The sequence below is a fragment of the Trichechus manatus genome, unplaced genomic scaffold, assembly GCF_000243295.1.
Source record: "Trichechus manatus latirostris isolate Lorelei unplaced genomic scaffold, TriManLat1.0 scaffold00163, whole genome shotgun sequence".
In the NCBI taxonomy this organism is placed as follows: domain Eukaryota; kingdom Metazoa; phylum Chordata; class Mammalia; order Sirenia; family Trichechidae; genus Trichechus; species Trichechus manatus.
In genome coordinates this window covers 3,726,582-3,751,936 of record NW_004444099.1, presented here as the reverse complement: position 1 = coordinate 3,751,936, position 25,355 = coordinate 3,726,582, and the positions used below count along the sequence as shown (strand labels likewise).

Genomic DNA, 25,355 nt, shown 5'->3' with positions numbered 1-25,355 from the left:
AAATAGTTCATGTTATTTGTTATTATTTTAATCTCAGTTGTTACAAAATTCATTTTCTATTTTTTTGCACAAGCTCTAAAATTATAATACTTTAAATTGTGTATAAATGTCCCCTAAAAATTAAAATAAACAAAATCTCTGTGAAAAAAAGATCATCCAGCAGTAGTTATCTTGCTCTCAAAAGTTACTTATTTTTTCTTAAATCACACTTACCCCAGAGATTAGATTATGAATAATACTGTATTTTTTTCTCAAAGAAATTGCAGCACTATAATGTTTATGCATGTGTACAAATAACATTGTACATCATGTATTTTCCTAATTACAAAATTAGAAAATGTTTTCTACCGTGTTGGAGAAACTGATAATAAATTCTGATTAGCTAAATTGTAGACTTCATGGTAATTAAACCAAGTTAGATCACTGATTATGCCAGTTGATAACAGATTAATAGAGCAAAGAGAATAATAAATGAGTTTGATGTCCAGTTTTCTCCATTTGCCTTAATTGTTCTTGCCCTCACACCTTAAATTATTAAACAAGTATAACATTCTGCTACAATTAGTTCTTTCAAATTGGATTACATGTAAGCTTATAAATGACAATCAGGCAATTACTCAGCAGATATTCTCTGAGATTTAAAACTGCATTACAAAATTAAAGCATTGTATTTATATAATATTGAGCCCTTAAGGATAACAATATTCTGAAACGTTTCATTAACAATGACAATAACTATAAATGGCCTCAAAAGTTGGTGGGTCAGCCCACTCATTAAATTTAATAACCTCTATACAATAAAACAAAGAGATGACTAGCTATCAGAGAGGAAAATTGTAATTTACCTTCTGTGAAATTTTATCTTAGGGTATTTTTTAAACTAATAGACACTTACTTTAGTTTTGAATTGTGTGATAAATAGTAATATATTTTCAGGACAGGTTGACTGAGACAGCTGAATGAAAAAAAAAAAAAAAAGTCCTGTCTTTCAATAATAATTATAGGATAATCAATTTATAATGATTATAGGTTTCTGGGAGAAAAATACTTCTGCCCAAGATGATAGAAAGTGCTCAGAAAATTTTTAAAATTTTCCACCTACCAAATAATTTCAGTAGGATATAGGAAGATTCCCCAAGGAATGATTCTGCTTAACAAACAAAAAGGCAAATTACTAATGACAACTAATTAATATTTACTAAGCCTTACTAGGACAAGGTGCAGAGTGATAAGGGGTTACAAGGCAAGGGGAAGACCTATCCACTTCATCCACACTAGATAGAAAAACACGATGTACATTCACTTGTGTAGTTATTCACTTGTTCATTCAACATGTAGTTATTAAACATCTGCTTTGGGCCAGGCACTGAGCTGTGTGTTGGATAAGAAGAGATTAATAAGACACGCTCCTCACTCTTGTTTTAATGATAAAGGTAAACACTAGATAAATTGTTGAGTAAAAAAGAGAAACGTTAGATTGTATAGATACACAAAAAAATTTTAAATGGAGCAAATCAGCATTCATTAAGTGCAAATGAGTAAATGAACAATGTGTTTGATTTTCAAGGAAGTGAACCAGATAAGTGAGGTAAAAGGTCAAGACTTAGGTGTTGAGCTGGGAACTACAGAGGATGTAAATTTAGACATGTAAGAGAAAAGTAGAAGGAATTACTCCTAGGAGGGACAGTTTTCAATGGCCATCCCCTTGATCACTTTCTTCTTTCATTTGTAACTGGGACATATAGAGAAGGAGGGTCTAAAGAAGAACTGGGCTGGAGATATAAGCGATTGACAGCCAGCAAAGTAGAGGTCATCGAAACCACGGATGTGGATGAGATCATGGGGAAAGAGAAGCACAGCAAACAGAGGTCCAAGAATGAAATCCTGGACAGCACTATCATTTATGAGAGTGTCATGGTTTGAATTATGTCCCCCAAAATATGTGTGTATCAATTTGGCTGGTCCAGGATTCCCAGAATTGTGTGGTTTGCCTCAATTTTGTGATTGTAATTTTATGTTAAAGAGGATTAGGGTGGGATTGTAACACCATCCTTACCCAGGTCACATCCCTGATCCAATGTAAAGGGAGTTTCCCTGGGGTGTGGCCTGCACCACATTTTACCTTACAAGAGATAAAAGGAAAAGGGAAGCAAGCAGAGAATGGGGAACCTCATATCACCAAGAAAGCAAAGCTGGGAGCAGAGTGTGTCCTTTGGATCTGAGGTTCCTGCACTGATATGCTCCCAGACCAGGGAAAGACTGATGCATCACAAGGACCTTCCTCCAGAGGTGACAGAGAGAGAAAATGTTCTCCTGGAGCTGATGCCCTGAATTTGGACTTGTAACCTACTGGACTGTGAGAGAATAAACTTCTCTTTGTTAAAGCCATCTACTTGCGCTATTTCTGTTAGAGCAGCACCAGATGACTAAGACAGGGAGTCATACAGATAAAAGGATAAGCTCCAAAAAGAGACTGAGATGATGGCCAAGAAACTACAAAAGCAAATGACCAACAACTAAAAGACAAACTTTCAAATAAATCTTTGTCAATGGTCTCCAAATTAACTCATCCAACCAAATATCATAGTGATTCTCATATCATTTGTTGAATCTTCTTTTCTATATATAATTTCATTCAATTCAACAGATATTTCTGAACACTCTGCCCTCATTTTCCCACAACGAGCACAGTATTGTGAGAAATGTCAAGATATAAATTCATGGCTTCCTATAATAGAGTGGAGGAGTGAGAGTCATTAAATATTACAGTACAGGGAAACCAGAAGACTGGGGTCAAAGGAATTTCAAGAAGACGGGAGATTTTGAAGTCCAATTTTAAAGACAGGTTAAATAAAAAGAACTAAGACACATGTGGTTGGATCTGACCACTAAGAGGTTATTGATGATATTAGTGAGATAGAAGCAGAAGTCATATTGCTGTGGTTTGAGGATATATGGGAGATGAGGAGGTAGAGACAATGAAATTTGATTCTAACGTGAAGTGAGACTTGGTATTAGCTACATTGAGACACAAGTTTAAAAAGGGATTGTTTTGCATATAATAATACTTTTATGTAAGTTCCCATCTACAACTATATCCAGAAAATCAAATTACCTTCCTGTGTTTTTCAAAAATGCATTTTGATTTGCCACCCAAATGAGAAGCTAGGGAGATGGAGAATAACTATGTAACTCTATAACACAGCTAACGAGAAAAGGTATGATGCTATATTCATACTCATGTGAGATGTTCATACAGGTGTGATGCTACATTCACGGGGACAGAACAGAAAGACTAGAAAATGAGCTTTGAAATAAATTTTGTGCAAATGTTTTCAAAATTCTGCAGAAAAATGTGATGAAATTACCTGACACAATGCTCCAAACAATAAGCAATCTGAATCTTTTTTTCTGCAGTTGTATATTCATTCAATTTAACAAGTGCATTTTGAACTTTCTATCTAGGGGCAAGGCACAATTCTAGGCTGTCTGGGGGAATGCATGGATGATAAAGATGGGGTCACTTTTAGGAGGACAGAGATGTACAAAGAATTTACTGAGCAACTTAACAGAGGTATAAACAAATAAGCAATTAACTCAGATTGCTTCAGGGAGGAAGGGGCATATGAATTTCATCTTAAAAAATGAATAGGATGTTAAGAGTTGGAGCTGGAAAGTGGGAAGCATGGTATTTTAAGAATAGAGACTGTCATAAGCAAAGAAAATTAAGGAATTATCAAGACATGACAAGTCATCCGTGTGGCTACAACCTAGTTGTGGAATGAGGATTGAAATAGGATCTCAATAGGTACAGTGGGAGTGAGGGGAAGCACTTCAGGTTAAAAAACATAAGATAAAAATATTAAAAGAAGTGCTAAGGAAATAGCCAGAAATTGGAGACTTTTGTTAGACTTGAGTGATGCCTTTAAGAGATAGCATGCAGTCAGGATGCAAGGAGATATCTTCCCTTGAAAGCATCTTAACTCAGAAGAACATAAATAGTGCAAGTAATGATAATGGCCTGCAGCAGAGGCATTTTGTGCCTTACGTCTCATTCTCCGGACCCATCTCTGATTTTAGCTGTGAACAGATCCGTGCCCTCTGAAGGCATTCCACCTCCAGTGCAGCTTGTCCTTCCCTTTGTCATTCTGTCTCAGGGACTGCTCCAAGTCTGTGTGAGATTCTCAGCCTAGTACAAATGCAGCTTGCAAGTTCTGGAGAGTTAATAAGAAGGAGACAGCCCTTAACCAATAGGGACGGGAGCTTGTGGATAAAATTCCCAGGAGGCATTTGGTTGCTTCTCAGTGGTCTTTAAACTCCTGTTGCCTACAGCAGCAACCTCAATAGCATACCTTTGTCCTCCTTCCCTGCTTCACTTTTCCAGTTCCCTTACCCTGGCTTCCTGGAACCACCTCCCAAATAAACCACTTGTGCTAAGGTCCTGGTCTCAGGCTCTGTTTTCAGGAGAACCCAGTCTAAAACAGGCACCTCTGTCTGGTGTTAACTCTTGTCACACACCAAGTAACAGACTCTTAACATCTTACAGAAACTATTCGTTGCCGCTCACACTTTGCTTTCAATTGCTGCTTCTGCTTTGTACACCACTGAGTTTGGTTCTTTCAAGTCTTCTGTCATTCTGACTATGACAGAGGAATTACTGTGAGATGGGACTAGAAATGCATATAGGGACAAAATAAGGAAGGCCTTGAATGGCAAGCTAAGCAATTTTCTTTATATGCTCTGACATATGGTATATTTTTTTCATTTAAATCATATAGTCATCTATGCCTATAATATAATACTTAAAGTAGCCTTTATCTTATTTATTTCCATATTATTTTCCTGCCTGAGAATACAACTCATTCCTTTCCCTTGGGTGATATATCAAAAAAGTTTAACCCTTTGGTGACCCAATTATCTCCTGCTTTGAATTTTGTATTGATACCATAAGTTTTCATTAATGGAAGCATGTTGAATCATTGAGTGTGTCTGAATTTTTGGTAGGTAGTATGGATGTTTTTTGTTGCCCCCTCCAACAATCTTGCCCTAAGTGTTTAGTGGTATATATGAAGTATCATTAATTATACCACAGAGTTCCCACTGGGATCTATTGGTACACATGTATAATAAACAAAAATTTTCAAAATTTCTATTTTTCCTACCAAAAATTCAGACACCTCATACGATATCCTGTAAAAATAGTAATTTGCAGCACATGCCTGTTTTTCTGGTTTCAAACAGGCATAAAGGTCCCTGCCTTGCAGCAGCATGTACTGTCGGTGGTATAGCAGGATCCCAATAAACCCCAGAGGCTGAAAAAGTTTACAGGCATTATATGCACCTCAGGGCACGAAAGGGGTAAAGAAGAATCCAATATGCCACTGTAGAAATAATACAACCTTAGAAGCCGCAGCACTAAATCTGAGTCAGTAGGAGACCAATAGGAGTTGGAGGCATGTATTTTCAATAAATGCCTGTTTGTTGCCAGACATGAAGGATGTCAGGCACAAAACGAAACAGGGGCTTTCCATCTTTTCTCACTATAGTTTAATAAAAGGCATTGAGACATCAATTCTTCTATTTCCCTCTGGTGTAAGTGGTTTGGGATCTCAAATAAAATATTTCTCTACAATCGAAGCTCAAAAGCAAAAGCTCTATCTTGAAACCATAAGAAGGACCCCCCCACCAAAAAGGGGGGGGGTAAGGGACAGAAAGAAAGAAATTGTGAGGGGAAGAGGAATACAAAGACGAGGAAGTGTTTTACAAAAGAATTATCCTCTGAAAACCAGCGAAACCCATTTTTTGTATATTCATGACATTTTAATTTAAAGGCAAATAGTAAAATATGATTTTCAAAGCTTTTTTTTTTCTGTTTGGCTATTTCAATTGATTAATAGGAAGTAAGTCGACTAAAAATTATTCAGCATATATCTACTGCGTCAATTTAACAGGACGTGTACCTTTCAGATATTTAATATTATTTGATGATGAGGATGATGACTGGGAGGTATAAGATCCTATGTATTTTTTCTGAGCATGGTACAGTTACTGCCAACATGGAGAAGAGATAGATATAGCAATTCAGCAACTCAGCAACTAGAGGATTAATCTAGTTTTTCCTTTGTTTTTATCAGAATCTTATTTTATTTGATGTAGATGAAGTCTTTATTTTGGCACTTATGTAAGGTTGTTTTCTTTTTTTTTTCCCTCAGTATACACACAAACAAATTTAAACTGCCTGTAGTGAAATCAAATGTATGTTTCACTCTGCATACTACATTAGAAATGGGATATATTCAGTTGGGCTAATTTTTTTAATGCAGTAAAGGAGTTTTCAAACCCTTCCCTCTTTACTGAGAGTTCCAGTAGGTATGCAGTTCTCAAATGAATAGAGGAAAAGGAGAATAAAAAAAGAAGAAATTTAAAACACAATAAAAAAGGAAAAAAATATGATGGTAAAGTCAGTGTAGTAGGCACTAGGGGTTCCAAAGATGAACAAGCCAATGTCCCTGGGCATGGTGGTTACAAACATGGGCTGGATCAAATGCACCTGGGCTAGGACCTTGGCTCTACCACTTAGCTGGGTGAAATTTGGTAAGTTGACTCCCCTGAAAACTAGAGAAAATAATATCATGGCATTGTTTCTTATTACTGGGATAAAAATCAATAATATAAGGACAACACTTGGTAGAAGGCAAAACCATTTACTAAATAAGAGATATTGTCATTACCGTCATTATAAGGGTTTAAAATCGAATGGGAAGAAAAGAAAAACCAGGATATGACCACTGCCGTACTAGAACTACACAAGGCATAAGTGCTCAGGGAAGAAACAGAGCATTTACAGCTGGATAAAATGGCAAAGCTTTTCTGGGAGCAGCACTTACACTGGCCTTGAACTTCCTCCATCTCTGGGAGGTGTTATGGGGGAGTCCGGGCAATGGGAAGGTAGTGAAATAGGAGAGCACCACACAAAACAAACCATATGTACAAAGCTACATGTGTGTTTGGGGGGCAGCAATAGAAAATTTAGTGTATCGTAAGTAGACTCTTCAGTGAGACAATAGGGTAACGTTTTGGTGTATGAGAAGGAGGAACTGAGAAGGAGAGTTGAAAGAGAAAGAACATTAAGAATAATGGAGATTAAGCTGGGGCCAAATCACAGAGAACCTGGAAAACCATGCCAAGGACTTTTATCTTCCTTCTCTAGCAAAACAGGCAAGGAAGTCAAAAAGACATGGAAGTTGAAACAAACAGATATTAAATCATCTCCTAGGACACTCCATCTTGATGCTCCAAACTGTTTAACTTGCTTCTCACCATATATATCTAAGCCATCTATGTCATTCCTCATGGAAGAAACCCAATCATTCTCTGAATCAAAATGAAAATATTTCTGGGTTGATGATGGAAAAGCCACCAATAAGCAAAGGAATGAGCTAGAAGATGAGTTCTACTTAATTTTTACTCAAAAACAAAAAACAAAACAGTTACAAAACGAGGTAAATATTAAATATTCCAAAGAAATACGTTGTAAGGGTAGGGCTTTCTCCTTACTGTGTGAAAGAGCCTACATACAATGCTTAAAACAAACTGTTAGATAAACTTTGCAAAGAACAAAAGGAGGTGGAGATGACTCAGGTTTCTGTTTTAACTACTGCCAAAAGAATAAACGTCAGGACGGAAGTCCTGGGGTGGGCAAGTGAGAACAGAGAGAAAGGATCACATCAATTACTATGGATGACTCCAAAGAAGGCTCCTAACAATCCTGCCCCCTCCAGTATGCATATACCACTTCGCCTATAAGAGGCAGAGCTTCTGCCCCTTCCAATTGACCTGGGCCTGGGATTGTGACTGTTCTGACCAACGGAATGAGGAGAAAACAACATTCAGCATCTTTGAAAACCAGTCATTAGCAAGGCCTAGCGGATTCCACTTCCCCTTCTTTGAGCCCTGAACTGTCATATAAGAAATCCAGGCTACTCTATAGCAAAGAGAAGTCACACGGATGGGTCATAGAATATTAGCAACCACATGGAGAGAAGAGACAGAGAACTGAGGTCCCAAACACCCAGCCCAGAACCTAACCACTCTCCATCTGACTGCCACCACCTGGAGACCACAAGTGAAAACGGTACAGAAACAGGCCTGCCAACCCCCACCTCCCTCAACTATCCCCCAGCTAACCCACGGGATCATGAAACATGGTAGAATGGTTGCTGTTGTTTGATGTGGTTTGTTAAGCAGTAATAGATAACTGAAACAATACAGATGTTGAGTTCCAAAACCAGATGAAATTTGCGTACCTCCTACAAACAGTTTCCTATAAGCTACAAACTTCTCCTTACTATGAGGAAAGGTATTAATAATGCTATTTCCATATCTCACTGATGGAAATATACAAGTAGGGTTGCCAGTGAAAATACAGGATCCCAAGTTAAATTTGGGAGCCCTGGTGGCACAGTGGTTAAGAGCTTGGCTGCTAACCAAAAGGTCAGCAGTTCAAATCCACCAGCTCCTCCTTGGAAACCCTATGGGACAGTTCTACTCTGTCCTATAAGGTCGCTATGAGTTGGAAGCAACTCGACAGCAATGTTTTTGTTTTTTGTTTTTTAAGTTAAATTTTAATTTCCAGTAAATAACTATTTTTAATATAAGTATTTTTATTTGCCAAATCTGGCAAACCTACGTACAAGGGATTTCTTTTTCTTGACTTTCTTTTAGAAAATAATGATGCCAAAAGTTTTGGAGGTATAAATATAGACTATGTCTTTCTGTATAGCTTTGTTGAAGGCAGTATAGAGGGGTAAGACAGGAATAAAAGATTCAGTTGCTGATCGCTCATAGAAATATCTTCTCTGAGTCCTGAGCAGAGATGATAGGGTAGAAATCCCAAAGAAGATCAGAGAATAGAAGTCACGCAATGAAAAGGGAGGATGGCACTGAAGGTGAGAGTCCCTGGTCCTTGTTCTGACTAAGTGCCCCATTCCTCCTAAGGCTGGTTTCATCACCACACCAGCCTGATTTCTCAGCAGCATTGTAAGACGAGTTGTGTGAAATCCCTTCCAGCCCTTACATTCCAGGATTCTAAGCGTTGATAAGTGAGGTCAGTGGAAATACAATTCACATTAAAGCCGTAAAGTTGAGAAATAAGGATTTTCCCAGCCTTGAAAACTGTGTTTCTACACAGCTCATATTAACTGGCTAGGGATCCCTATTTATTCAATTTCCAAAACTTCTCTGAATTAAAAGATTGCTCAGCCCATTTTACTCAATCTTCCCAACAAACTACGATGATATATGGCAAAAGGTTGAAAAGCTTTTTGTTGCTCTCTTATTGATTAACGGTGATCAAGTTAAACTTTCACATGAAAAAATACTCTGGTTATTAAGTAGTTGAAGTGGAATGGAAAGCAAAGGTCTTGGACAATAGCCTCCATATTTCTGGAGAAAAAAAGTAGCTTGCTATAGAATTGTTTAGTAAAATCCTTTCTAGTCCTATAGTTCTCATGACCAAAGATGCAAAAGTAGCCTCAAATTAAACGGAAAGTAATTCTGAAGCATCCTGAAAGAAGTCGGAAAAAATAATTAGTTGGGTCTCTGAATTAAGAGCTTTGCTGTAAGCATTTGGGTGATAAATCCAGGGTTTTTTTAAATTATTGTAAAAATATAATAATACATTTGTCAATTCAACAATTTTCATGTGTACAATTCAGTGACAGCAATTACATTGATCATGTAGAAATTCCATTTGTAATTTAATAAAATTAACTTAACAACACTCCCTAGAAACCCACTATGTACCAGGCACTGATAGGCATTTCATTTAATCCCCTCAGCCCTATTTTGTATTATTAATCTCACTTTATAGGTGAAAAAAGACTCAGAGAGAGGAAATCCATGCCCAAGACGACACAGCTGATGAGGGCAGAGCAGGATTGAATGTCATTCTGCCTGACATTAAGCTCCATGCCCTTCTGTCTACTTTGTTCGCCACAAAAATGTCTGAGGTATATAAATGTGGGAAGTACATATTTGTTTTTGTTTTGTGTTACGGTATAAATTAACTTAGATTGGTCATAAACAAGAACTAAATATTCCAGCAACCAATAAAAGGTGCATTTTGCTATGTATGTTTCTGTCTCCATGTCTCTCTCTTCCTTTACCTGTCTGCGAAGATCTCTTGTCTTCTTGCACATGTTGTCTATGGCAATATTCAGGGTATTACTCCTTTCCTTTCTTCCAGCCTGCAAGGAAGGAAAAATAAATGACATAAGCAATGGCATCAAATTACTCTTCATCACGTAGCAATTTGTTTCTAAATTTCCTGAAAATAACAGCTTGAGAATTCAAGAACAGAATGCAAAACTGCTATGATATTGCACATGAATCATGAGCACTTCACGTTAAGACTAAGTAGAATGGTGAATAAAAACCTCACATTAGTTTCTTCTTTAAGGCTTCTGTAATATTTCTGATACAGGGCTGGGTTTTATTTAGCGTGGCAGTAGGCAGAACGTTATCTCCATGAAACTCTGATCTCCATTCTTAACTAAGTTAAGCCTTCACCCACTAAGCATGCAATTAGCTTAAAAGCATTAGATGCCCAATTTGTCAACTTCTGTGGGAGTTTCTGGAGTCATTTTCATGGTGTATTGTGTAAGTTATGCAGAGCCATATTGGAGTTTTGCTAAACACTAAATAAAATATGCAGTGCAAATTCATACAATTTGCAAAAGTTGACCATAATTTTAGCTGACAATATTCCAAGAACAAATTGTTTCAAGTAAGAACTGGATGCTGTTTTTGGCTGTTTAAGATAATTGCACGCCACCTTTTCGTTCCTTGAGCAGAACAATTCTCTCTGTTGCATCCTTAACCTAAATCTTTAGGCTATTAAGCCACAGAGAGAGTCACCTTGGTTGGTATTTTCTACATATTATTTTTGTGGGAGACAGCTGAATTGAATCTAATCATCTACTTTTTTCAGTGATATCTAACATAAAAGAGATTGAAAAAAATCATTATGTGATTCACCTCTAGGAAAATTGCTGCTTCTTAAATGAATACACTGAAAAGTGTTCTTGAGAGGAGACCTTGAAAATCAGGAAAGCAACTTTAAACAGCTGATAACTGGGGGACTTTACAGCACGGACTCCATGGAGAAGACATTGAGGCAAAGCACAGACTATTAGGCAGCACTATCAGACACTACCCCAATGAATAATCTTATACATAAATCCATACCTTCAAGTGGAAAGACTCCTTAACAAGAAGTCCAAGACCATCCATACTCTGTCCTAACCTATCATGTTAGTCTGAACTTCCACCACATCTTCTCAAGTACTGTTCTTTACAGTAATATAAGACTATTTTCTATAGCTTTGTATGACTTCTCCCAAGCTCCTACATGGACTGTATCTTCAACTTCAGCAAGCATCTCCCCAAAATCTACCCTACCTGCTCCTAAGACTTTCCAAAAAGAATTCCCTGGCAATCCTGCTCAAAAATAAACTCTCACCCCTCCTTGTATCAATAGCATTTTGAATTCCCCAGCTTGTTTTATTTCTGTGCATGTCTCAACACCCTTACTGTTAGAATCTTGATGCTGGCAAGTATATCTTAAATTTCATTCTATTCCCTATAGTGACTAGCATAGAATGTACTGAATAGAGTTGGCTAGTTTATAAATGAACAACTTGATTAAAAACATAACACTTTTTTCTTTTTGATTGTACTTTAGACGAAGGTTTACAGAACAAGCTAGCTTCTCATTAAATAGTACACATATTGTTTTACGACATTGGCTAACAACCCCACGACATTGTCAACACTCTCCCTTCTCAACCCTGGGCTCCCCACCACCAGTTTTCCTGTCCCCTCCTACCCTCTAGTGCCCGCCCCTGGGCTGGTGCACCCCTTCTGTCTCATTGTGTTTTATGGGCCTATTTAATCTTTGCCTGAAGGGTGAACCTCGGGAATGACTTCATAACTGAGCTAAAAGGGTGTCCAGGGGCCATACTCCAGGGGCTTCTCCAGTCTCTCTCAGGCCAGTAAGTCTGGTCTTTTTTTGTGAGTTAGCATTTTGTTCTACACTTCTCTCCAGCTCTGTCTGAGACCTCTATTGTGATCCCTGTCAGAGCAGACAGTGGTGGTAGCCGGGCACCATCTAGTTGTACTGGACTCAGGCTGGTGGAGGCCGTGGTAGTTGTAATCCACCAGTCCTCTGGACCAATCCTTCCCTTGTGTCCTTAGTTTTCTTCATTCTCCCTTGCTCTTGAAGGGGTGAGACCAGTGTAGTATTTTAGATGGCCGCCCACAGGCTTTCAAGACCCCAGACGCCACCCACCAAAGTAGAACGCAGAACACTTTCTTTATAAATTATGTTATGCCAGTTGAGCTAGATGTTCCCCGAGACCATGGTCCCCACAGCCCCCAGCCCAGTAATTCAGTCCCTCAGGAGTCTGGATGTGTCTGTGCAGCTTCCATAACCCTGCCTTGTACAAGGTGTGCTTGTCTCCCCAGTATTGTGTACTGTCTTACCCTTCACCCAAGTTACCATTTACCTATTGCCTATATAGGGTTTTTCCATCTCCATCTCTTCCCTTCCATGTAACCATCAAAGATTGTTTCTTTTTGTGTGTAAACCTTCTCATGAGTTTTTACAGCAGTGGTCTCATATAATATTTGTCCTCTTGTGATTGACTTATTTCACTCAGCATAATGCCCTCCAGATTCATCCATGTTGTGAGATGCTTCTCAGATTCATTATTGTTCTTTATCTTTACGTAGTACTCCATTGTATGTATGTACCACAGTTTGTTTATCTATTCATCTGCTGATGGACACCTGGGTTGTTTCCATCTTTTTGCTATTGTGAACAATGCTGCAATGAACATGGGTGTGCATATGTCCATTTGTGTGACAGTTCTTATTTCTCTAGGATATATTCCTAGGAATGGGATTGCTGGATCATATGGTATTTCTATTTCTAGCTTTCTAAGGAAGTGCCACATTGTAAAAACACAACATGTTTTTATTATGGACTTACTATGTGCCAGGAAGGTGTCCTACTAGATTCTGGACAAGATTTTAGCATCTAGCTCTAATGCACTTGGCTGCTAACTGAAAGGTTGGAGGTTCCAGTCCACCCAGAGGCACATTGGAAGAAAGGCCTGGCAATCTACTTCCAAAAAATCAGCCATTGAAAACCCTATGGAGCACAGTTTTACTCTGACACACATGGGGAAGCCCTCAAGGCACAGCTAAAGGCCTTTATTAGTGGAGGGTGTTGGTCGACACCTAAACCTCAGTGAGATCAAGAGTTCCTCAGCAGCAGTCACAGCTATTTAGAGTTGGGAAAATCATCGTAATTTGAGACCATTCTATTCACTGCACGGTGGTTAGCATCTTTAGACCACTGTGTACTAAATGTCAAAACCAATTACAGTCACTGTGACAGCCAAAAATTGGCCCCGCACATTCCCAGGTGCCTCTAGGGGGAGATAGTATAGAATCACTAAGCCCTTTACCAGGTTGCATTTCTGAAAGTGAGTGCAGAGTGTGCATATGATGGAGATTGTGTCTAGTGAGAGAACAGGAGAAAAGGAAGGGCAAAGATAGGAGAGACTGAAGTTAGGCAATTTCAATGAGTACAAATAAAACTCTGGATGTCAGAGCAACAGGAACAACAATGGCAATAACCTAGATGAAAGTTGTGGCTACCTCGGACAGCTCCAACCCAGCGTTCATGCTAAAACCAAAACCAACCTAACTACCATCCAATCAATTCCGACTCACAGTGACCCCATGTGTTTCAGAACAGAATGGCGCTACATAGGGTTTTCAATGGCTGTGATCTTTTAGAAGTAGATGGCCAGGCCTTTCTTCCAAGGTGCCTCTGGGTGAATTCAAATCACCAACCTTTTGGTTAGTAGCTAGGTGCTTCACTATCTGCACCACCCAGAAACTCCTATTCTCCATGCTAGCAGCAGAGAATTGTGAAAAGTTAATTTGGGGCTATATAAAGAGTTGGCATAAATAGCTATACTATGGGCTATAAGATAATTTTTCATTTTATCTAAAGAACCTAGCTCTTATTCCCCAGTTTCATACAGTGTCAGCTCTTGCTTCTATCTCTTCCCACTTCTCCATGAAAGCAGAGGTAGTCAAAATGCACGAACAGGGCAGAAAGACAACACACACACTCAGGAATACTATGGGAGACTCCTGTTGTGCTGGCTAAAAAGCTCACTAGCTTCTGTGGTGTGATTCATCAGAACAACTAAAAGATGTCAGCCTTCTCGGAGCTAGCAGCAATGGCATACAAAACTTTAATAAAGGATGACAAGAGGTGACAGCATGAAGCGATTCAATAAGGCCTATAAAGATGATTTCCTAATTTCTACCCAGAACTTAACCTTAAAATGTTCAAAATGTTTAAAATGTTTAAACATTTAAAATGTTTCATTGGGTCAAAGACATTTTATTCTCTAGGCAACAAGAAACAATCCCTATCATTACAGGAAATATAAAGTTCTCCCTTCTCCCTTCTCTTCCTCTCTCCACCCCCTACCTTTCTTCTTTTTCACCTCCAACTTTTTATTGGGTCCTTGCTCTATTTATCCAGATTTATTTGGCTTCAGTCAAGCCATTTCCTGCCTCTTTATTCCTATTGCATGGCATAAAAGTAAATAAAGCAAGGAGAAATACCCCTGACCTGCTCAAAAGCCCTCATTCCTTCTGTTTTCAAAGCGTTAACAAATCACCAAGCAATGAGCTAGGGCTAAAGGTGAATGCTGTATGCTGAGGTAAGGGACAGAAAGGGCAGGATATCAAAACACAGTCACAGATAACAGTCAGAATGTTCCTACTTCCCAAGTGCTCAAGAGAGAAGACACTTCTTAAAGCTTTGGCAGAAGGCATCATTAAGTCAGGACAGCCCCACTAATGGAAAGAGACCACTTACAATGGAATGCAAGGGAGGAAGACATTAAGAAAACATGGCAGGAATGAGCACTGCATTGGAAAAAAAAAAACAAAACTATCACCATCCTCATCAGTAAACAAATTGCCAGGAAAAATTTTATTAAAAAGAACAGTTCTGAGCATGAACTTTATTCAATGTAATTTCATTAAAATATTTTTTGCATATTGTTAACATTGCCCCAATGTGATCCAGGTGTATGCCTGTATGATCTGATTTGCAAAATGAAATCTGTTCTACCATTGCTCCCACGTAACCAACCACAGTTAATCGCACTCTTTCTTGTGGCTGTATTAAACCTGCCCACACATTTGGAAGAAATCTCCTCATAAATAAAATCTCCTTGAGTTATCCTAACTGGACTATTCCATGTTTCCTCTTGGGGCTCTGTTGGGGAGAACTTTCTTACACTGTGTTGTCCACTATAGTAACCACTAGTCACATGTGGCTATTTTAATTTAAATTTATTAAAATTAAATAACATTTAAAATCAAGTTCCTTCAGTTTCTTCAGTTCCTCAGATTGTCAGTTTTAAGTATTCGTATTAGCAATCATATTAGACAGCACACACAGAAAGAACATTTCCATCATTGCAGAAAGTTGTATAAAATAGCACTATTCTAAAACATACATTTTGTTTATCAAATATATGATAAGCACCTACTTTTATATGTTACCTTTCAGATGTATGAAAGCAAGCAAGAAACAAACAAACAAAAAATTTCAACTCTCAAAGCGTTTATTGTCTAGTAGAGAAAAAATATTTAGTAACTAGTATCAAAAGTGTGAGGCCAGATCCTGAACATCTTTGCCACACTAAGAAAGGAGGTTGAGTGCATAGACAACTGGGAGTCGTTGAAGTTAAGCAGGCGAGTGATACCATCCTACCAGTATTTCAAATACATGAAACTGGCTGGAGTCTACATAATTAATTTGAAAAAGTTAAGAACAGAGACATGCAGATGAGTTAGATGGTCACAGCAAATAGTCCAAGAGAGAGACGGTAAGTGTCAAAACTAACACAATGACAGTTGGAATGAAGCAAAGAGGACAGATCTGAGGACTCTACATGCAATAAACTGAGTAATATGATGACTGGTGAGTGTTGGGGGGTGACAGAAAATTATCTAGGCTGTTGTCTAGGTTTTCGACAGCGATGACTGCCTGGATGATGGTGCTGTGAACTGAAATGGTTACTGCAAATGGAAAATCAGGTCAACGTGAGGATGATGATTTCTGTTTTGGAGCTGGCAAAGAACTTGAGGGAGCGCATGTCACTAGTATTTGTACGATAGTTACTTGCTTACCTGCACATGTTTCTGTGACTAGACTGTAAGATCCCTGAGAGAGAGAAACTTCTTACACGTCGTCCCTCATAGCATCTATCAAACAGTGCTTTGCACATGGTACCTCAAAAGGAATTTGTTGAATAAACAGAGAAAAGGAAGACTGGATAAGGGTAATGTTGGGAAAATCCCATAATATTTTTGACCCTTAATTTCCACACCCGCAGAAAAGCAAATGTTTCCAAATTATTCCTACATTCCAACTTTAAAATTCTTTGAAAGGACCATGTTCCAAAAAGAAGAATTATAGAGTAATATGTTGCTTTTATTGTACAATTTCTTGCATAAAACCAAAACCAAACCCATTGCCATTGAGTTGACATTGAAAATGTGTCAGAAGCATGCATGTGTAACGCCAACTTGCAATAGTACAACTAAAAGGAGACATTTCAACTAGGAAGGCCAAGACGCTGACTTCAAAAAACTATGAAGCCTCAAATACTAAGAAAACCCGTTGCGACTGAGTCGATTCTGACTCCTAGCGACCCTATACAGCAGAGCAGAACTGCCCCATAGGGTTTCCAAGGAGTGGCTGGTGGATTTGAACTGCTGACCTTTTGGCTACTAGCCATAGCTCTTAACCACTGTACCACCAGGGCCCCGAAATACTAAAGGACAAAGTTTAAATCAAATAAATATTTATCTAATTCATAATCAAATGAAAATGTTATCAGTACAGAGAGGAGCCCTGTGTGGAATTTAAACAGCAAGAAAATGTTTTTGTTGTTGTTTCGTTATGTTATGCCATTGTTTTTGTTTTTTTAAATGTATGCCATTTTCATCAACCTTTTAAAACCACACATTTTCCATTTAGTGAGAAATCTTTATTTCATGGTAAAGATGAAAGATGATGCCCTTAAACTTAGTTCTTCTCTGCTGAAATAGCTGTAAAAATACTTTATGCTTAACACATAGCAGAGGCAAAGATTCTAGTCCACATTTTTCAGGCATAAAAGACATACAAATAGACAAGCATAAAAAAATGAAATTTCTTCTTCTAGAAACCCACTGTACTAAAGGGACTATTGGGCCAACACCCTGATAGGGCATGATTAAAAATCTTTCTGAACCACGATCTGTTGTATGAAACTGAAACAAACAAAAAATTAACTCTGAGATTTGAAATGAAACTTTAAAAACTTTATAAACATAGAATGACTTGGCTATGACAAGGAAAAAAATAATCAGCAAAAGGTTGAAGAGTACAACTGTATAGAACTATTTTGTATTGTTTGGAAAAGTAAGATGCCACGCCCAGGCAGCTGCTGGTTGAGGTGGGGCTTTTGGTTGGAGGAGGAATCAACATTTGTCAAATGCCTACCAGGTACTAAGTATTTGGATAGGTACTTTACATGTGTTTTCTCATGTGATATTCAGGATAACTCTTCACAGTTTTGCATATGAAGTCACAGAAATGTAATAATTTTAAATATCTTGCCCCAGGAGGGCACACATTAAGTGATAGGGGTGAGGTCGAGTTGAGTCTAGTCATAGGCTTAATCTACAATACAATACAAATACAATACAATACAAATTGAATGTACTACAACTTAAACCAAAATTCATATTTATACTGTATAAAATATATAAATTTATTTCCAAATGTGATAATGAGCAGAATAGCACATACCACATAAAACTGTGTTTGAATCTGGGCTCCAGCAATTGACCATTATATGTCTTTGGACAAGTTACTTTATCTCTCAAGGTCTTAGTTTCCCTATCTATAAAAACAGAGATAATATAGCACCTATATTACAGGGTTAGCAGGAGCCCTGGGAGCACACTGGTTAAAGTGCTCAGCTGCTAATCAAAAAGTTGGCGGTTTGAATCTACCACTAGCTCCACGGGAGAAAGATGTGGTGGTTTGCTTCTGTAAAGATTTACAGCCTTGGAAACCCTATAGGGCAGTTCTACTTTGTCTTATAGGGTTGCTGGGTTTTTATCATTAGTGTCCCCATCATTAGTAACACTTGCATTTCCTGAACTACATCAGCTGTTTGATTTCTCTCTGCTTTTCCAAACCCTGATCCCTTAGCCTGGAATGCTCTCATCTCATCTCCTTCAACAGGAAAATTCTTAACTCGTAATTTGCGGTTAAGCTCAAGTGCCTCATCCTTTGTATCACCTTTTCCGACTCTACTTAACCCTACATTAAAAAATCAAAACAAACAAACAAGAAGAAAAAAGGATTCCTCTCATTTGTGTTTCTACTAATCTTTTGACACATTTCAGTAAAAAAGCCTATGAAACGTTTTGCCATCTTTCACGGACACTGAGCCTCTTCTTAAATTGTCAACGCTTGACTCTATAATGTTGTATCCACTATAGTACCTCGTACTCAATTAATGGCTGTAAATAAAATGAAGAAATGAAGGAATGGTTACCCATGCTTTTATTAGTGGTAAATAATATTCAAACTGTTTTTAGTAATAAAATTAACATCTATATTTTTAATAAAAGTAACATTCATCCTGCTAGCTGTCAGATATTCTATTTAAACAGTGTTTTTATTCAAAGATGAGTATCATTATTCTCTACAACAGGATATACCATAAACTTGGTATGAGGATGAAACCTCATTTGTGGATCAGTTTCTTGGTTAGACTCCAACTAAGTTTAATCACCTTTTTGTCCTCAGTCTCCATATCTGTAGGAGGCCACTGTACTAAATGGTCTCTAGAGTCCCTCCTAGCTCTAACCTTGTGTGATGCTGGAGTTCTATATTGATAAATAGTCTACCAAAGTGTCTAGTCAAGTACTTAGAACACAACACTCCAGCCTGTTGCCAGCATCCTCAAACCAAAGTTCTTATGCCAGACTGCAAGATTTCAACTGGCATGAACCAAACATGAAAGAAATATGTGTGGGTTTGTACTGCATTAAAAATAAATTCACTTTATTGGTGATGTTACTTACCTGATTTGAATCCCAGAGCTGGATATAAACCACGGCCTCCCCTTTTAAAGACATTGCCATGGAGAATTGGCTATACATACATGCAAGTGCAGATGCAAAGATCCATCCCGGTGGGTGGGTGACCAACAGGTAGTTGAAAACTGAAGAGTCAGAAGTAACTTGATACTTTGTTTCCTGAAATCACTGGCTATTTCACTATTTACACTTCAAGCTATTATATTTTTTGATAATTTGTCTCATTCCTTGCCTCCCATTTTTCCTCTCATCTTATTCTCTGCTCCAGCTGAGCAAACTTTGGAACTGACACTGTTCTTAATCAGGAGAAATTTAAGTAGATGGAGTTTATTAATTTCAGTGCTACAGTATTAAACTAAACTTACTGAGACCATGCTCTAATGGGTTCAGATCTTGTCAGTTCCTAAACTTTTCCTATGAATCATGCTATGGTTACTATTAAGTGAAGGAATGTGTTCAAAATTGAAGACTTTCCTTAGGTTCTGGGCAGAATCCAAAGATATTGTGTACATTAATGCATACTAATTACTTATCTCAAGACTTGTGCAGTGAAAATACAAAAGTATGGATGACAGAGAGTGTTATTAAACTTTAAGGACTGCCTTTTAAACTGAGAGTATTTCCATTTTTTTAATGTTAAAGTTTTTGTCCTTTTTTTTATAAAACAATAGCTTTATTTAGTGGTTATTTTTATAATTGTCTTATTTAACACAATTGGAAACCTCTGTCAGTTTCACAGTCTGTGTTTGCGTGTGTGTCTTTGTTGGGTTCAACTGTTTGAATAAATACATAACTTTGGAGAACAATGGTTTAAAACAATAAAGCAAGAATTCTACCTAATTTTGCAATCAAGCTGACTAAATAAGCCAGTTATGGCATTAGCATATGAACAGAGCTTAAAATAATTTCTGTGCTTTTGAAACTGGACTTATTTTCTCCACCTGTCTAGGATATTTCATATCAGTTTCATTGCATTTCAAATAACATTTGTGTTAAACTGCTATTAAAAGTTGGCATAATAGGTATCTGATAGATGTGCTTTAAACACAAATTTGAAGACTGCTAACAAAGCGACCACATACAAGTTATTTAAGCTGAGCTTCAGTCTCTTCATCTATATGATGGGGAGGATAACACCTGCTTTATGGGATTATTGTGAAAATTAAATGAGATAATATACATAAAATATGTAGAACAGTAACTGGTATACAACTAACATTTAATAAATTATATTTATTATTAGCAATAAAAATAATTGTAAGATCCTTCGGTCTAGAGAATGTAACTATTTTATTAGCTGCTTTATCCTCAGCGGTGCCTAGACATAATAGGTGTTCAGTATTTATCGATTTGATTTTTTTTAAAAACAAAAAAAAAAGGATGATTGAGTGGATAAATGAATGAATGAACTTGTGAAACATGATACAGATCCAGTTGATGAGGACTTCTTATGGTCATAAGAAAGATTGCATATATCTTGTTACATGGAACATTGGGCCCTTAGAACATTAAATACAATATAATCTTCAAGACTTTCACTGTAGGCAAATAAAGATATCTAGGCCAAAATTCACAAATCCTCTTATATCAATTAATGGTTACATGGTACATTATGTCTTTATGGACACTTCAATTTCCAAAATCCTTTTATTGAGCCATCATCAGAGGCTCTCGGCACAGTTCAGAAGGAGACCTGGCTCAATCTAGAAATCCTTTTGGTTTTGTGATGCCTGACCCAGAAGCCTGCTCCAGGAGAGTGCCTATCCTGGAAGAAAACAGTATGCGCTAATGTAAGAGGATGGTAAGAAAATGGAAGAATGGAATATTTTCTGTTGTCAATTATACTGTGAGCTATTATGCCAAGGACTTTTTCTATAATATTCAAAACTGCTACCAGAAACTAACAAGCAACATGACATTAAACACATAGACCAAATAAATTATATTTCATCTTTTGAATAAAAATGTAGTTCTTTAGCAAATTTTCTGTCTCACAATGTTGTGGGAGATAGAGAATTAAAGCACCACCGATCTAGTTAAAATTTTTTATCTTCTGCCATTCCTCCAGTTTTAGTCTAATCCTCACTCTTTTTGTTCCCTAAACCAGTTTTTTATTGTTTTAATAACACTTGGTATGTCAAATTTCAGCCAACAGTGGGCTTAATGGAATTTGAATGATAGACTGTCTTAACAAAATATTTTCATAGCTGATACATATGAAGTCCAGGACTGATTAAGATTTCTACCATTCTGGTTAATGGTTCCACTTTACCATCAACTGTAATTTATGTCTTGGAGACATGTTTATTTTTAACACTATAAAATCAGAGTAAATGGATTTATTCTTTAGTGATTAAAATACTTTTATATCATTTAGCATTTTCAAGGTTCATAACTCAAAGAATTTCAGATCCTGTAGCATGGAAGAAAGTAAAATAAAGATAGGCTTCACTTTTAAAGAAACTTGGCATACGAAAAATTTTCCTTCAAGATAAATTAGTAGGTAATAATTTTCTTTACAATAGGATACATAAATACATTCTCTTTTATAGCAAGTCCTCTTAGCCTACTGAAAGTATTATTTGTTGTAAAACTTGATTTGTGCATCCATCTTTAAGAGAGAAAAACCTCATAAACAGGATCTAGCTTCTGTGCATTCAGAATACTGATCTACATAGTGTAACTTGAGAGGCATCAACGGCACCTGCTGGAAAATATTCTCTTCTCTTTTTCCTCCACTCCCAGATCTATCCAATATTTGTGTGATGGTTAAGGTTGTGTGTCAACTTTGCTGGGCCATGATTCTCAGTGGTTTGGCAGTCGTACGATGTGATCACTTCTATGTTGAGATTTGATATAAGGTGATCACCCCCGTGATGGGATCTGCTGTGAATAGCCAATCAGTTGAAAGGGAGTTTCCTTGGGCTTGTGGCCTGCCTTGATTATAAGTGGACATTCTGGAAGTCTCGTGGCTTTTGCTCATGCTGGATCCTGCAGCCAGCTCCTGTTCGTCTGACCTCCAGTTCTTGGGACTTGAGCTAGCAGCTTACCTGCAGTATTGCCTGCTGATCTTGGGATTCATTAATCTTCGGAGGCTGTGAACAACGGCCCTGGTCTCTGACCTGCTGATCCTGGTTGGGTTTGCAAGCCCCTGTGGCTACCTGAATGAGGAGAAGCCTCCAGCCTGACTCACGGACTTGGGACATTCCAGTCTCTAAAATCACGTGAGACATTTCCTTAATGTAAATCTCTCTCTCTATGTATGTATTTGTATATCTATATACACACACGCTTTACTGGTTTTGCTTCTTCAGGGAACCCAGCCTAAGACAATTTGCAATTCCGTATTTCTCTTTAATTTACTTTTATTTTTTAGTTTTAATTAAAGCACCAAGAAATGCATAATAGGGCATTTCACACTGACGTACCAGACCACAGTGATGATTTTCAAAAGAAATAATCAAAACCCCAGTTACATGACTCTGAAACCTCACATCTATAATAAGGTACAAAGGTCAAAGTGTACAGAGACTGGGGAAGATTTTTTTTGGAGAGGATTTCTTTCAAGAAAGTTGATCTGTTATTCCCATTCTATTCACCCTTGCAAGTCTGGTAAGAGAGACTTCAGTGGAACCATTTAGAGAGCATGATATGTGTTCCTGGCAGCTGGGACTCAACGGACAAGTGTAAAATCTCTCCTGAGAAATCTAATGAGTGGGAGGTGGCTGGCAAGTTGCGGATGAATAAGCAGAAGGAAAGGTGGCTGAATTCTAATATTTGAGCATTTTCCATGGGCCAGATAAGAACCTCATGTAAAAGAGAGCTCGCCTGGGTCACCTTGATTTTCATCCAAGAGCATTGCCTAAGTCAGTAAAAGATTGCCAAGCTGAGAGGAGTTTGTAGAATAAGCAGTACGCTGCGAGAAAAGGTATCACTCATATCAAGGGAATTGCAGGGGAGATGGGGACCACCAAGGAACCCATGAACTCACCTGTGCCATATCTGCCCCTCTGGATCCACCTACCATCCTTTCTCACCATGAGCTCTGTTCCCACCCGTCAGATTTCATAAAGACACTCCCTTGTTCCCTGCTTTCAGATGTGTTTGGAGAGTGAGGTGGGGTTATGTAGTCTCTAGTTACCTTTATGTAAGGTTGCTGCAAGTTGTCTGTGCCCCTCCACTGAAGACCACGGCTCCTGTCAGGCAACCCTCTTCGTATAGGTGCCCTTTTGGGTACCAGGAACCATTCCTTCCCTGGTTCCTTCAGGCCGTAAGAGTGGTCAGGGCTCCCTGCAATTATGACTTAGGGTTCTACAAAATCCCTTGTTGGTTCCCCTAAAGCTTTCCCACACCTCTATAAATAGGCTCTTTAACACACCCTACTCAAAGCACCTGCTTGGTGTATCATGTTTTCTTGTGCTGGGACCCTAACTGATACAGCAAATCCAAGAGAAAAGTTAGCTTCCAGTACTCAGAAAGTCACCAAGAACTTCCTGCTTCCCTTATCTCTCTTCCTTTCCATTGTTCCACCCCAGAAAAGGGTAGGAAAAGAAAGAAAAAGTCAATTACATTCTACTTCCCAACAAGTCGTTTCCAGCCTGCAATAGACCTGAATTGTGGGAAATTGGGACTCAATTTAAATCAAGATAGAAGTTTTGACAATCACATTCTAATTGATCACTAGAAGACAGGGAGTGAAACAGAGGAACTAAGAATAACTAGAAAAGTTTTGGAAGTGCTTGAATTTTCATCCAGGTTTAGGGGAAGAACTAACACCGCTGGATAAAAAATTAAAGGGGCCTTGAGAGAGAGAAATGTAATTGTTTCATTTTACCTGTATTTTGAGCATCCTGGTTATATTAGTTTTAAATTCTAAAAGTTGTCATGGAAACATCCCACATGTTGGACATGTTTTATTGGGAAAGGATAGTAGGAAGAACAGACGTTGCTAAGAAACACTTCAATAAAGACCCTCCTCAGAGGACAGGTCTCAGAACAGTGTTCCAATAAGTCAAGTGAAAATAAGTGGACCAAAAGAGAGAAGATCTAAGAACACTGGATGAAACTTAAGAGTGTTGTCCCAGACTCACTTTGTACCTGCTAATAGGATAATGCAAATTTAAAATTCACAATGTAACTTCAAAGAAAATCCTTTTCTAGTGAAAATGATAGTTCTAAGACTAATGCCAAATACATCTTTCTAAGTTTCTTTTTTTTTTTTGCCTTTACAATACTGATGTGGAGAAAAGAGTTCTACTTAGTGAGTCAGAGAAGAGACTGTAAGTCCCAACTTTCCCAATCACTAGATGTGTAAACTTGGGAAAAACACATAGTCTTCATAGGTTTCAGTTTCCCCTTCTGTAAAATGCCGTGTAGAACAGACCTCCCGGGATCCCTTCTAGATCTAAAATCCAATCACTGTGTACCACATATTACTATTAGGGGTCCTTTTTCCTCCCGGTGGTATTTCCCTACAGGAAATATTTCGCTCCCAAAATGAAAATACTATTGGAGGAATTCTTTGGATTCTTTGGCCCCTCAAGATGGTACAACTGATCTGACCAGTGAGATTGGACAGAAGGTGGGGGGGATTCATTCATAGCCCTGTCTCTGGTGGGTTTCTCTCTCATTTTCTTTCTGCCGTCCCTCCTTCTGAGTGGATAAATCTCAAATCAAATATCTACCTTTTCTGACACCAACTATGAGGATAATAACAAATCCCCACTTTCCACTTCTCTATTCTATTCGGACACAGACTGCCCATGCAGCATCTCTTTCTTTAACCCTAGACACCCTGGAGCTAGGTCAGAGCTCACAAGTTTAATGAGGAACCTGTACGTAGATCAAAAGGCAGTCATTCGAACAGAACAAGGGGATACTGCATGGTTTAAAGTCATGAAAGGTGTGTGTCAGGGATGTATCCTTTCACCATACTTAATCAACCTGTATGCTGAGCAAATAACCTGAGAAGCTGGACTATATGAAGAAAAACGAGGCATCAGGATTGGTGGAAGACTCATTAACAACCTGCGTTATGCAGATGACACAACCTTGCTTGCTGAAAGTGAAGAGGACTTGAAGCACTTACT

General features: G+C 38.0%; 1 protein-coding gene across 1 annotated transcript in view; it reads right to left on the bottom strand.

Moving 5' to 3' along the window:
- CTNNA3 (catenin alpha 3) overlaps window positions 1-25,355 on the bottom strand; it is a 1,802,815-nt gene that overhangs the window by 895,373 nt on the left and 882,087 nt on the right. The window contains exon 7 of the mRNA XM_004386410.1: window positions 10,167-10,247. Coding sequence (XP_004386467.1) covers window positions 10,167-10,247 — 81 coding nt within the window. The remainder of the gene's footprint in view (window positions 1-10,166; window positions 10,248-25,355) is intronic.